We start from the raw sequence: 14086 nt of genomic DNA on the forward strand, positions 1-14086 counted from the left end.
CAGTGCCCACTTCCCCACTACTGGGTGTTTGATTGTTTGATCCTAAATATCTGCATCTGTCCGGAACGGTTTTCTTAATGCAAACCTTCTATGTCATAGTCTTGAGAAATCTTCCACTTGATGAACCGACAGGACCACTTCATTCTGATTCGTCCTTTGTTGGTATACATCGTTGGTAAAAGCCAGGGGGAAAATGGAGACAAGGCTGGCGGATTTCTTGCCTGGTTTCTGATAGGATGTCCCCTGGGGCAACTTCGAGACAACAAGGAGAGAATAATACAACCGCTTGAGGAAGGCTGTACGGAGTAGGGCGACACTGATTGCATATGTCTGGTTAGCACGATCGTTGGCTGATCCTTAGTTTTTTACTCCAGAATGTGGCGCTCCTCTCCACTACTGCGTGTGGCTCCACTGCAAAATTTTTGACTCGTTATGCGGTGACATAACTGCACTTGCAGTGTCTTTCCAGCGCCAATAATGAGGGATCCGTGGACGGCTAGCAAAGTACCCGGTGCCAACTTGCCTTGGACTGTTTCTCAATTCTGTGCGCGAGGACGTCATTCCGTCTATGTACGGAGTACGCTGGTAGTATTCGGGAGTTGTGATCCGCCACGAGATTCGGCTCGGCCTGATTGCAGATTGCTTGTTCGGGCCGAAACTATCCTCACGAGTCACGACTCAGTTGCTCTTTCACGGGATGACATGGACACGACCCTCGCCAGCAGTTACAATTGCATCCTGAGCCCGATAGACTGAGAAAGCTGATATTGACCATCGTCTCACTTAATACGCTGTTTTGGAGAAACACTGAGGCATTAATGTTTTTCGGCTATATTTCTCCAGGCTCCCGCGCCGCCGACTAACCCACTTTACAGTTTACACACTGGTGCTTGTGGATCTCATCGCAGCCGAGTCTCTGATTTGTACGTTCAGATGCGATGACGGCATGGTACCAAACGTTGACTAAGTAGTGCCGTCTATGCGACTCGATACGGAATATCAATACAGACCTTCCTCACTCCTAGACGGCACTGCCCATACTTGATAGCCCACATTCCTTCCAATCATCCTGAGCAGGATGTCAAGAGCCTCACTCCGTCGTGCTCACTGTTATTCTGACATTGCTGGCCTCCATTTTCAGGTGTACTTTGTCTTAAATCGACTGCATGGCTTGTAATCTCGTGACAAAATACCTGGACAGGAAATTTCGGAATCTCCCCGCAGACTAACATAGCAGGCAGCGATCCATGCCAAGGCTGGCAATTGTGACCTGGACTTAGGCAGAGCCTACGCCACAGATCTCAGATCCTCAGACTTGGCAGATTATTCGACCAGCTTCACCACTTTCGAGTGCAACAGTTGTAAGTCGTGATCACAGAGCAGAGAGAATTGCCATCTATATGATTCCTCTGCTCCGGAAACAGGCGGACGCATACAAGACTTCGTTATGCTTGCACAGCGACATACATCAAATATCGCATCCCGTGTGCTCCCGAGAATACGGGGAAGCCTGTTTCATTCCTGGTTGCAGCAGCTTGCCTGCGGAGCGCAAGAAATCCAAGCCTGGAGTCTCAGGATTCTGTTTCCAAAACCGAGACAGCGTGGATGCAGTGTCTTTGCTACTCGGTAGATGTAGTCGTTCTAAGCTGACTACGAGGATTCATCGTGGGGTGAACTGGGACAGGATTGCTCTTTTCGGATAGTGCTCGCCCGAACGGGTCGGGCCACTAATCGCTATACAGTCATGTTTCCCCGTAATAAAAGGCAGGCAAGATGGTGAACAGGGGGTGGTTGACAACTGTATTTTTGAGATAGAGTGCTGAGAAGAGAATTTCCATTTAGTAAGATCAAGGTTGTAAGGAGTAGGGCAAGTCCGGATTCTCATGATTCGGCTGCTGAGTCGGGTCGATTAACTTTTATATAGTCACTTTCCTTTCCCTTGGCTAAATGGAAATTGCATACTTCAAGACAGTATTAGTGTCTGAGAATCGGTCAGTAAGCCTGAAGGCGACTGAGCAGGGCTTTGTCAATAGAGGAGAGGCATCAATTTAGGTATTTGAATATCGCGGGAGGGTGAGGGTTGATAACCCCAAGAAGGACAGCAGTACAGTATACCAAAGTCATTCATTTTGTCATTGGTGTCAATTGTACACTGCCAGCATTGATAGTTTTCCCTGGGAAATTCTCTTTGATAATTAAGACAAGCGTCAGTCAGTGAGTATCGACATTCACACTCTGACTATGTTGGCATCTGCCCGTGCAGAGCGTTACATCTTCGTTTGAGACTGAAACCGTCAAGACCTTGGTAAGACTTTATGGCTGCAACGCGAAACGAGGGAAGAGTTGACGGGGTGCCAGGGACTGATATAAATAGGGCCAAGGCCTGTAGTGATCATGGGACTTTATGGGAAGGAGTTGGCTGGAGTTGCTAGTGCAAGGATTTGTTGACTGCGAAGCATATTCGCATCATGAAGGAGGATATGATCAGTTTGGTGAACGAGTGAGTAGCAAGAATCTTCTGGTAACAGGCCCACCAGCGGGAAGTAGTGAGGGTATATATAGCTGCACGATGCCAGATGGAGGAAGGGGAAAGCACACTGCTCATCCAATGCTACGGGTGATGCGAATCAGACTCGGATCGGGATTGAATCGAGTGCTTGTCTGCATCAAGCTTCGTCAGCGAGATGGAGGTTGTTTTGTGTGTATTATTAGATAGGTGATGGTGGAAATGGTCCACCGTTCGTGGTGTTGCTTCCTGAAATAACTGAGACATGCTTCGCGATCAATGAGATCTTCAAGGTGGCATCAGTTCAGAGAATCGCCTGGAAAACGGACAGTAAGGAATCATATAGCAGAATCGACAATAATTTAAGTATCTGTCAAACAGTTCCTGTTGCATTTGTTTCAAAAACTAGCTCTGCATCCTTCCAGAATACGAGGTGTCGAAGTCGAACACTAGGACAGCCCGCCAACTGGGTAAGCGCCCCATCCAGTTCGCACTGATGTCACTATGTTTCAGAATTGAGTCTAACAAACTTTCAGCGCGAAAGAGAAGAAAAGAAGTAAGGAAAAAGGGAGATGAACGCAAATGATGAAACAGCCAAGCATCAACCTGTGTGGACACCATCCAATCACCAGTCATAGTCTGCTATTGCCTCCCACTAGTCAGGAACAGACGGGAATCATCTTGGCCACGAGCACAGGAGTTGTTCCTCTTTCTGCTTTGGCAAGGAAAATGATGATCAGAGTATCGAGTATCTACAGACCAAGAGAATGATCGCTCGACCTCTGTTGATAACTTGATTGTCGAGGGGAAGAGTCAAATCATAGTAGCAACGATCTTCAGGGGCAGAACCCAATCCTGACTGCAAGTCTGCAACTCCAACTCCAACAAACAGGAATTCTGAATTCTGAATTCTGAATCATGAAAAACAAACAGAGCACACGCTAAAGGTGGGGATCACTTAAAGACCGTGGAGGGGCGCAGTGCCTCCCTTGGCCCTAGGTAAGACTGTAAGAGAGCCTCTTCTGGTGTCGCATGAAACGCCTCCGACCACCAACAAGCGCATCTGTATCAGCTCCAAATCATCCTGCTCATCTTATTCAGTTTGATTGGCTCGAGTTTAATCAGTCGAATTTCATTGATCAAGACACGGTGAGCACGATGTTCTCATCATTTATCTAAACCCTCAGGCACAGCTTCCCAGCCCCTCTCTGAGCCCCCTCGATCCATCTGGCGAGTGGACTCCCATTTCCCAAACCCCCGCGGCTCGATAGCGCCCGGTTGGAGACAACCCGCCGGCGATAGTCTGCGTCGTCGGTCATTAGTAGTAGTATTATTGGGCAGCTTAGAGTCTTGGTCTAGTGGATGTTATGAGACGGGATCTTCCTCTCAAGTTGTAGACTTGACTCTGGTCAAACACCAAAGGACTATTTGGCTCTTAGCAGTCCCAGGCCAAGAATGACTACGTATTCTCTTCAAGTTTCTTGCTCAAGGAGAAGACAAGAAAGAAAGGGGGAGGGTTTGAGAATAATAATAATAATAATACGAAGTAGAGACCCGATACATGGAAGGTTTTCTGGTAAAAGTCCTCGCTTAAGGTTCTTAATATCTGGAGATTGGATTTTGATATCGCCAGTGACTACAAATTATTACTGCTACCCCTAAAAAAAGCTCAGACCAAGAGTCTCAATCACTTCCATAGAGCTAATCAAATTAGACTCTTTGATCGTTCATCTGTATCTTCTCCTTTTATTCATGGCTGGGTTTATTTAACAAAAAAGGATGCTTCATACTCCATAGACCCTATCTTCTTTTTCCCTTCTTCTTCTACCTCGACCTGCGACCATCCCTGTGCTCCCCCTTCGCTCATTATTTCATTTATTCTTAGACGCTCTGGTCGTCTTTTCCACTCTTTTGAGTACTTCTCTTCGGATTTTAGACGTTCTCTGTCGCAGCGTTGCTTCTTCGCCCACTTCCTGTCGTTCGTTTCAAGCCACTGGTGATCTGCTGGTCTGAGAGTACAACTGAACTTCCTGAGTATCCAAACCGAACAACTTTCTCAATAAAGGGCTTTTGAAAGGTCCTGCATTCCAGTTTCATTCATTCGCCACATTATATCGAACCGACTATCCGGTTTTCGTCCTTCGAAGAATCCATCAACAAACACTACACCAATAACAACAGCCCCTCGACAGAAGGGTATGTACCTTTTTCGTTCGCTCTTCCTGCGTTGTCCCCTTTTTTCAAGCTTGACTTTCAAACTCAACCAATCTTCCTTGATCCTCCTTTCTCTTTACCTCCAACTGTTCAGGTACACCTCGTGAGCCGGCGATGGAGCGGAGAATGTGACTGCCACCCTCGATGCAAGGGACATTCCCCTTCCAGAGATGAACCACTAGGGTTGAAACGATTTTGAAGCTCTTCTCTTGTGCCGTGGGCCTTGTTCCTGACTGGATCTTGATCAGTGCGCTGTGCCTTGAATGTGCAATGTACAAGTTATGCCATTGTTGTTGTTGATGTTGATGTTTGGCCTTGGACTGCCTGTTACTTACTATACCTAGCCGGCTGCCGCCTGCACCTCTATGTACCCCCGACTGTCAAGGCATCACCATCGCGAACGGTTTCTTTTTAGACCTTTCATTCCTTTCTTACACTCTTTTGGTTGTATTTCTGTGCCTGGCTCATACTCATTGCTCCTGGTGACGCTTCTAGCCGACCATTTCGCTCGTTACAATCCGACATCAGATCCGCTCATTTGAAATTGAAACCACAGTCTAGGAGCGCCACGAACTATTATGGCTCGGATCATGAGGCTGCATGTCGGCCTGGTGACCGGTTTACTGGCCTTGTCCGGTCTCACTGACGCCTTCTGGCGTCTTCCCTGCCGTGGACGAAGTGGTCTTGCGAGAATGGACCCTCTCATGGATCCAGGCCAGCCTTCCTCCCACGTGCATGCAGTTCATGGGTCTGGCGGTTAGTGGGATAGCCTTCATGCGCACTCGGCTTCGTACTGATGCTCATCTTTGATAGGCTTTTCTATGTCGGCTAGCGAGGCTGACTTGAAGGCATCAAGCTGTACCTCGTGCGCCGTCACTCAGGACAAGTCCGCCTATTGGGTTCCAGCGCTCTACTTTATGCATGAGAATGGCGATGCCGAAATTGTTGATCAGGTTGGAGGCATGCTCGCGTAAGTGTCGTCTCGAATTTGAAACGCTGGCATAGCTCACGATTCCTCGACAACAGTTACTACCTGCTTTACGGAGAGAACGTGACCGCGTTTCCGGACAACTTCCGCATGATTGCTGGCGATACATACCTGCGCAACTTTCCCTGGCCGATCCCCGACCCTCCCAAGTCAGAATGGACAGGCAAGCAAGCCTCTCAGGCTGCTCTTCGGCAGAAGGCGATTGGTTTCAACTGCCTGAACTATGCTCTGGATCCGGAACCTTCGCTTGGCCGCCATTTCCTTCCCAACAAGACGTACCTGGACGAGCACTGCACCGACGGTGTCCGGTTCGAGTTGATGTTCCCTTCGTGCTGGAACGGCAAGGATGTCGACTCGGATGATCACAAGTCACACGTGGCCTATCCCTCACTGGTTATGGACGGTACATGTCCCGAGGGCTTCGAGACCCGCGTCGTTTCTCTCTTCTACGAGACCATCTGGGATACATATGCGTTCAAGGACAAGGACGGCTACTTCGTTATCTCCAACGGCGATCCTACAGGATTTGGTTATCATGGCGATTTCATGCACGGCTGGGAATCGGGGGTCCTGCAGCAGGCAGTGGAGGAGTGCACCAACGCTTCGGGTGAGGTTGAAGACTGTGCCGTTTTCGATATTCAGTCCGAGGACGACCAACGACAGTGCACTTTCGATGTCCCGACCATCCTGAAGAACGAAAAGGTGACCTTGACCAGCGGCGGTCTCCCCAACAACCTCGCAATCCAGTGGGGGCCCGCCTATGCCAGCGCTGCCGCTTCCGTCAGCTCTGTGGTCTCCGGCGTCGTTAGTGCAGCCACCGAAGCGGCTTCCTCGGTCTCTGTGGGCTTGTCGCTCCACGTTAGTGCCTTTGCCAACAACCTGCAAGTCAGCAAGCCGACCGTCAGCAAGAGCTCGACGATTGAGACGACCACATCGACCACCATGCCGACCTCGACCTGGACTCCGACTCCTACCACATCCTATGTTGAGGGTGCCGTCACTCAAGAGGTTGTGTATGTTGAGCAGGAGATTATCGTCTGGGTCGACGGTCTAAACAACATCCTTGGGACCTCTACCGGTAGCCTGGAGACGCTGTCATCCACCACGTCCACCACCACCCGGGTCGTCTCGACTGTTGTCACTGTTCCCGCGGAACCACCCGTCAAGAGAGACGAGAATGCTCACCATGTCCACAAGCGTCATGGCCACGGCCATCTTCACCGAAGGGGCTAGGCCCCTTCTATCTTCTGACACACGATACCCTGCTCTGATTGCCTGATGTTTCAGCTCTGTCCGAACATCTGACTCGAGTCCGTATAGGACTGTCTCCTGAGAGGCTGACTGACGTCAGATTTTGTGCTCTTGTCTTGATTTCCAGGATATCCCCTTTTATATCATTCTTCCTGTTGTCAATTTTTCTTCCTTTTTCTGTACATTTTCCACCCTACCGCTTTGTCCCTGAGGGAGGAGGCTGGACAGCGTCATGTCCATCGCTCGATGAGCTGATAAGTCCTGTTGAATATATGAATTGAAATCAAGACTGGAGAAATCCGGTATTTCACCCATTCGTTGAAACCATCGGCCCCCGAGCCTCGTAAAAATAGTATCTTATTATTCTTTGCTTACTGAATGATTTGAGCAACGTGACAAGCTGACTCTAGTGAGACACCCGCCACCAGATCAGAAACCCCAAATGCTGTATTCGGCAGTCTTGGCCGTCGATCCATCCTGCAGCAGCAACAGCCCAATCACTGCGTCGACTGTGTGGCTTTGAGCACTCGACAGCCTCCTTCCAGGTGCAGTGGCACTGCATGTCTAAGACATTTGACTTGCTAGTTGCTAAAGACGTAGGGTCTACCTCACTCGGCCTTGAGCCTAATATAGCTCTGTACTACGTCGTTCTGTACTACTCTTCGACACGGAGACTCAGACTCCGTCACTGGACCCTGTCCTGTAAACCAGAAATCAACAAATATAAAGGCGACCTCCCCCTCACAACCACTCCATACCAGACAATAATCCAGAGACCCAAACACAATCAACATGGCCGCAATCTTCCTCCCATTCCTCCTCGCGGCCGCCGCCGTCTCGGCCCTCCCATCCCCCACACCAACGCAAACACCAACTCCAACAACACTATCAACATCAGCGGCTCCCATCACCACAGCTCCAGCCTCAACCCCAACCTGCGGGCCTGGCTCCACCCTCCTCCACACAACAGACTGCACAATGGGCACCCCGGTCTCCTACTGCCACAGCCCGCTGCCCCCGATCTCCTGTTCGGCGGGGTACTTCCCGGGCGTCTGGCACCCGGGCCACTGCATCGAGCAGTCGACGTGCTACCCCGTTGACGCGAGCTGGATCACGACGGAGTGCTCGAACGGGGGCATCCCCTGGTCGACGTCGACGTTGTATGAAGGTGTGCTGGCGGGTGAGACGACCAGCACGACGATTAGTGGTGAGTTTCCTCCCCTTCCTCCCCAACAACCACCGGCCCCAGCCCGGGGGGATGAGCTAAGTGCGCGGCTAATCTGGTGATAGTTGTGTCGTGCTCGTGTGCCAGGGATCAGTGGTACAGTATGACACTGCTGCCTGGGAGGTCGACCGTGGATACCTTCTGCATGCCTTCGAGCAACTGTCCTGCTGGGATGACGACTGCCACCTCCACGGCCGAGTATTGTCTGACTTCGCCTGCGGCGTGTGAGAGCCAAGGGATTCCTACGACGGTGAGCTGCAAGTGTGAGCAGCCTGGTCAGACGGCGGTTTATCCGACCGAAGTTGGAGCTGTTGCCACCGGTTGTGCTTGATTTTCTCTTTTTTTGGTACGGAGTATATGAATAGAGGTATGATGAGAATACTGTTATTACATACTGTTGATAAGGATACGGAGCGAGACCGGAATCAATTGGGGATCAAACGCAGGGTAAAGAACTCATCATCTTGGCAAGAAGTATCAACCGAACAGCGCCTCAATACCCAACCTTATCATCATCAGTATGTATCTAGTCATTTGTATCATCTAACCGAGTCTTTGTCGTCAAAATCATAACCAACGTATGCAAGGGTATCACATCTAAGCCTTCGGAGGCACTGGTGAAAGCCACGACCCGTCTTCAAGCCAAACACCTGCTGGACCGTACTTGCCCGCTTCAGCTCCTCTAAGGAACGCGAAGCGGAAAAAGAGATCCTCAGGCTGGTCGTCATCCTTCGCATCGGTGACTTCCACGCCGGCGTCCGGGTCACTTTCAATCGTAGGACCGTGTACCAATTCGAGACCGTTATGTCCATGTCGGTGCCAGGTGAATTCTCCGCGCTTATCCTCGTCCAAGTATCCACGCCAGCGTTCCACATCATTGACTAAAACGCTGACTCCATCGACATTGAGCTTGGCCATGCGTTCCCTCTCCCATAGCTCAAAAGTGATGTTACCATTGCCATGATACTCAGGGGACCCCGCACCAGGAAGCGAAATAATGACAGACGCATCTGTGATGTTGGGGTAGGTTGACCCCCACCAACCCTTGACTCCGTCAAAGCCCGGTAGCTCTCCTAAGGCTGTGGGTGTCTCGATGATCGATGCAAAGCCCCAGCGCGCCACACCGTTAATGAATAAACCAAGCAGCAGCCCTTGATAGATCAACGACGGTCGCGTAGGAAGTCCCGTTCCCGGCATCAGCAGGATGGCAAGAATATAATGGTGAATTCGAAGACGAAGACCTGGTAGCGGAAGCAGAATCAGGAGGATGAGACCCATGGTGCAGTACACCTTGAGATAATGCGGCATCAAGCCACCCTGGCGGATTTGCCAGGCCTGGCTGAGAATGACGATGACCACGGTCGGAATCACCAGTGCCAACGCCAATTTCGCTCCCGGTTGCTGCTGAATATCATGAGGGGTCAGACGCTCCAGCGGAATCAATCTCGCAAAGGTGTAATTGTTCAAGCCGCCGATAAAAGCGGGTGGCAAGAATAGGAATGTCTTGGTCAACTGGAACTTGGGTTGAGAAAGTGGCGTCAAGAGGGGACGCGCGCAATACTTGTACAGCACGTAGACTACAAACGATGCTGGTAACAATCGCGCAAGTAGAGTGGACACAAGGTCGGCGAACTGGGGAATCGAGGGCGGATCAGACACCAGCCCCACTTGGCAAAAGAGCATGAAAAAGGCACTGAAGAACAGGACCGGCGGTGACGTTGAGAAGAGCCACAGCAGTGCGAGAGCGGCAATGGTTATGCCCAGGAGAGGCCATCTTGGATCGGAAGGGCAAGTAGCCTGCGAGGAAGCGAGGTCGACGAAGCTGAAGGACTTTGGGAATGTCGACGGAAAACCCACAGATTCGATCCCGTTCTGTTTCGAAGCGGGGAATGAGTGCGCCGCTCCCTCCAGCTTCACAACACCACAACCGCCAACTGCGTTGGTGATGACACCAGCATGGATAGCAGCCTGGCACACGAAACTGTCGGCTCGGTACACACCGGGCTCCAATGAATCCGGCTGTGGTCCTCCAACGACTAGCCCTCGATAGCTATAAGTCTGATTGCCAACCGTGTGAGGTTGCAACAATTTGACATCGTGACAGTTTGCGGGGCAACGGAAGGCAACGGTGGAGGCAGAAAAGGGACGGCAATCGTTCCCGTTGAGACCACATGCATTTCCATGCTCCCTGATAGGTAGTCAGAACAGACCCTTAAACACAAATCAAGCAATGAATCCTCACCAAAAGGTCGTCGAACACGAAAGGGTTTGCGGTCGTCCATATCCCTCGATGTAGCCAGCCGAACGAGAGTGAAGCAGAACAATGGTCCAAGGAGTAAACCAAGCGATATATAGGAGTATAAGTAAAGATATCTTGTGCTTCCGCTTAGGGAAGAAACGCTCCAGATACCGGACTGGAAGCTCTTGAATTCGCGGGAATAGCGGTTTGAGCAGCAGCGAATGTGGAGGATTAGGGCCCTTCACCCAGTTCGCAGTAGCGCGACCAACCTTTCGAATAGGCAGAGGTACCCAGCCCCAGCGAAACGACTTAGATGATTCCCGTAGCCAAACGGGAACATAACTGGAACCGGTCTCTTCATCTCGGGGGAGCAAACGGTCGTCGGAAGTGTCGGGATCCACGGCACGAGTCTCGGAGTCGAGAACCGGCGGGATATAGACTCGAGAACCGTCCTCTGGACCTTCACCAATCATTGTGAGATATCTCTATGAAACAAATATCGAACCAGCGACAAATATCAAAATCAAGACCTGGAGACGGCGAAAAGAGACGGGTAGCTGATTGATGCTAATCGATCTAAGCCGATAAGATGGCTGGAGTGGGGTCAAGAAAACTAGTAGTAAAAAGAACGAATCTCACAGCCAGTGAAAGAGCATCGCTGATTCTCTTCTGTGCTAGAACGGCATGTCCTACAATGTTACAGATGAAAATGAAAGTATATAGGGTTATCCAAAGAATAGAATGATGGAAAGGTGAGAGTTGGACAAGATGGAATCCTTATTGTCCAACTGAAGATCGACAGGCTCCTTAGTCATCAGCAGTCAGCTGCCTTGGGATGAGCCTATCAGGAATGAGCACCGCAGTATTATCTAAGCTCGTGGCGCGAAGACATTTGGAGGTGGCCACGAAAGATGTTTGAATAAAATTTAGGATGAGTAGCATTCGTTGCTGAAGAAAAATAAAATAGCTCTCTAACAGTGAGAGACCATAAAACAGTTGGACTCATGTACTTGCGACTGTCAAGACACAGTATGTACTACCATACAAAGATGTGGAGCTTTGAATTTCCCCAGATCTGCATCATTCTTAGCACCCGTTAAAAAGCAGTTGTAATAAAATCGCAGCACATTGCCTCATATCAAACACTAGTTAGATATCTGCTAAATAGAGGGAAGCCAGGTCTGATTTTCATCAATCCATCTAGCCATTGATGTGATGCTATTGTGCTTGTCTAACCGCTGTCGCCGCATGTCCATCAAGCAATTCGACAAGGCCATCCTACTTATATCTGACCTTCCAGGGCTGTTCATTCCAATTGAGACTCGAGTATGCTTCCATGAATATTCTTTGGACTGAACCTACTTTACGGTCCACTGGCAACATTCGCTGGTTTAGCAATCGCCCATGTATCTGTACCACCGTTAGGATTCGCCGAGGCCAAGGCATGGACCGCCAACGGCGCCCCCCGGATGGCCCACTCTCCGTTGAATCTGCTTATCAATCATGACTTTGTGATGATTCTCCAGTCGACTGGCAGGAGATAACGGGCAGGATTCACGGACCCTTTATCATGTTGCCCTGATGCTTATCCCCCCCGCAAGGTAGACCTGGCGGTTGTCTTTTCTCTCATCAACTATTTCCTCCATCAAATTGCTGTGAAAGGACTTGGTTGCTCAAGATGGCTCGGTCGAAGCAACTGGAGCTGTCCGCTCCATTGGACTTATCGCATCACTTCTCTGTTACCACAACCCGGCGTGAGTCGAGTAACCTCAAGAGATTATACAAGTACTATGTCATCCCAGGCATGGGAAACCTCTCTGGCGGTATGCAGGGCGGGCTTTCTCTAATAATATCGTCTAATCAATACATTTGACTCATTTCCTCCAGGCATGCCTCACGCTTCGTATTTCCCATATGATACGCTCGAAGCTACCGTTGCTCGTCCTCAGCGTTTCGACCCTGCCCCGGACAATGGCAAAGCGGCACCAGAGAAGGATACAGATTCCCCAGCCCGCATTATTGTCCCCAAAGAGAGCAAAACGGACGATATGGAAAAGAAAATCGACATCACCACTGCCCTGCAGTACAGCACGGCACAGGGATTACCTCCTATGGCATCATTCGTTCGGAATTTCACAAGGGAGCATCTGCACCCCAATGTGCCGTATGCGGGAGGTCCAGAAACCCTCCTCAGCTGCGGTGCGACCGATGGATTCAACAAGGTTATCGAAACTTTCACAAACACCTGGAGTCCAGATAGGGACATGATTCGACAGCGTGAAGGCATCCTCTGCGAGGAGTTTGTTTACATGAATGCCATACAAACAGCTCGGCCTCGTGGTCTCAACATAGCCGAAGTCACTATAGATGCCCAAGGTATGCTGGCATACGGCAAAGGTGGTCTGGCCGATGTTCTCGAAACCTGGGATTATCGTAAAGGACGTCGTCCTCACTTGTTGTATACCATCACGTAAGTTCAACGGTCAAAATCGTCATTGGTTGTTGCGATACTTGGTGCAGGTGATGCAAACTAACGGTTCCGCTTTTTCTCGTGCGGCTGCAGGATTGGTCAAAATCCTACGGGAGGCACCATGTCAGTTCATCGCAGGAAAGAGATCTACGCTCTATGCCAGCGGTACGACATTATCATCGTCGAGGACGATCCGTACTGGAATATGCAGTATCCATCTTCGCAGAGAATGGCGGCTCGTTACCGTAACACACCCCTTGACGAGTCACTTATCACGCAAAATTATAATACTCACGGAAAATCGTCCGGATACCAATTTTTGGACTCCCTTGTGCCATCGTTTTTGTCTGTAGATACAGATGGACGAGTCATTCGGTTGGACACTTTTTCCAAGACCATTGCGCCTGGTTGCCGCTTGGGTTGGATCACAGGACAGCCTGCCTTCATCGAGAGGATTACCCGTCTCACTGAGACTTCGACACAAAATCCTTCCGGTTTTGTCCAGGCCATGGTATCTGGGATGATTCTAGGTCAACAAGATGATGAAGATGTCAGGGGTCCCAAAAACAAAAGCCAATCAGGCTGGAAGATGGATGGCTGGGTTCGCTGGCTTGAGGGTCTCCGAGGAGCATATGAGCGGCGCATGCAGGCCATGTGCATCAGCCTCGAAGAAGGCAAGTATATCATCAATGGCGATGGATCGGAGCCCTCCGAGTCGAGCGAGGAAAGTGGCTGGGAGGTGATTGACAAAGTTCAAATGTATGACTTTACCTGGCCCATGGCTGGTATGTTTGTCTGGATCAAGGTACTTTTCAATACCCATCCTCTGTATGAGAAATACTCGCCCGAAACGCTGTCCAAGGCATTGTGGGTGCATCTGACACAGGAGCCATTTTTGTGTCTTGTGGTCCCGGGCGACTTGTTTGCGCCCTCACAGAAGGCCCTGGATCAAGCATGGCAGTACTTTCGATTATGTTTTGCCCCAATGCCTGAGAAGGAGGTTGCGGTGATTACCAACAGACTGGTGGAGGGATTCCGCGCATTCTGGCAAAGAAAGGATCTAGATGGCTTGGATGAGACCAAGGAGTTCTCGCAGAAGTTCAGGAATCTGCAGCTAGAAGGCGTGGGGAATATGATGGGAATTGGTTGTTGATTGCTGATGATAGCGTCGAGGTGATTTGGTTGAGCGACTC

At 50.2% G+C, this 14086-nt stretch overlaps 4 protein-coding genes across 4 annotated transcripts; 3 read left to right on the forward strand and 1 right to left on the reverse strand.

The window, feature by feature from the left end:
* Positions 1 to 5298: 5298 nt before the first annotated feature.
* CDV56_106295 (DUF1996 domain-containing protein) lies at positions 5299 to 6941 on the forward strand (the record flags this gene model as incomplete). The annotated part of the gene is made up of 3 exons (XM_026759914.1): positions 5299 to 5476; positions 5534 to 5690; positions 5747 to 6941. 3 exons carry the CDS (start codon positions 5299 to 5301, stop codon positions 6939 to 6941), a joined length of 1530 nt encoding a protein of 509 aa, XP_026613807.1.
* A 996-nt stretch (positions 6942 to 7937) lies between these two features.
* On the forward strand, positions 7938 to 8515 carry CDV56_106459 (uncharacterized protein; the record flags this gene model as incomplete). The annotated part of the gene is made up of 2 exons (XM_026760078.1): positions 7938 to 8166; positions 8250 to 8515. 2 exons carry the CDS (start codon positions 7938 to 7940, stop codon positions 8513 to 8515), a joined length of 495 nt encoding a protein of 164 aa, XP_026613808.1.
* A 266-nt stretch (positions 8516 to 8781) lies between these two features.
* CDV56_106518 (LCCL domain-containing protein) lies at positions 8782 to 10896 on the reverse strand (the record flags this gene model as incomplete). The annotated part of the gene is made up of 2 exons (XM_026760137.1): positions 8782 to 10372; positions 10427 to 10896. 2 exons carry the CDS (start codon positions 10894 to 10896, stop codon positions 8782 to 8784), a joined length of 2061 nt encoding a protein of 686 aa, XP_026613809.1.
* Positions 10897 to 12101: 1205 nt separating this feature from the next.
* Positions 12102 to 14046, forward strand: CDV56_106707 (putative aromatic amino acid aminotransferase; the record flags this gene model as incomplete). Its single annotated transcript, XM_026760326.1, has 3 exons — positions 12102 to 12246; positions 12311 to 12893; positions 12987 to 14046. The coding sequence occupies 3 exons, from the start codon at positions 12102 to 12104 to the stop codon at positions 14044 to 14046; spliced, it is 1788 nt and encodes a 595-aa protein (XP_026613810.1).
* Between the last annotated feature and the right edge of the window lie 40 nt (positions 14047 to 14086).

This window comes from Aspergillus thermomutatus, assembly GCF_002237265.1.
Source record: "Aspergillus thermomutatus strain HMR AF 39 chromosome Unknown NODE_115, whole genome shotgun sequence".
Classification (NCBI taxonomy): Eukaryota; Fungi; Ascomycota; class Eurotiomycetes; order Eurotiales; family Aspergillaceae; genus Aspergillus; species Aspergillus thermomutatus.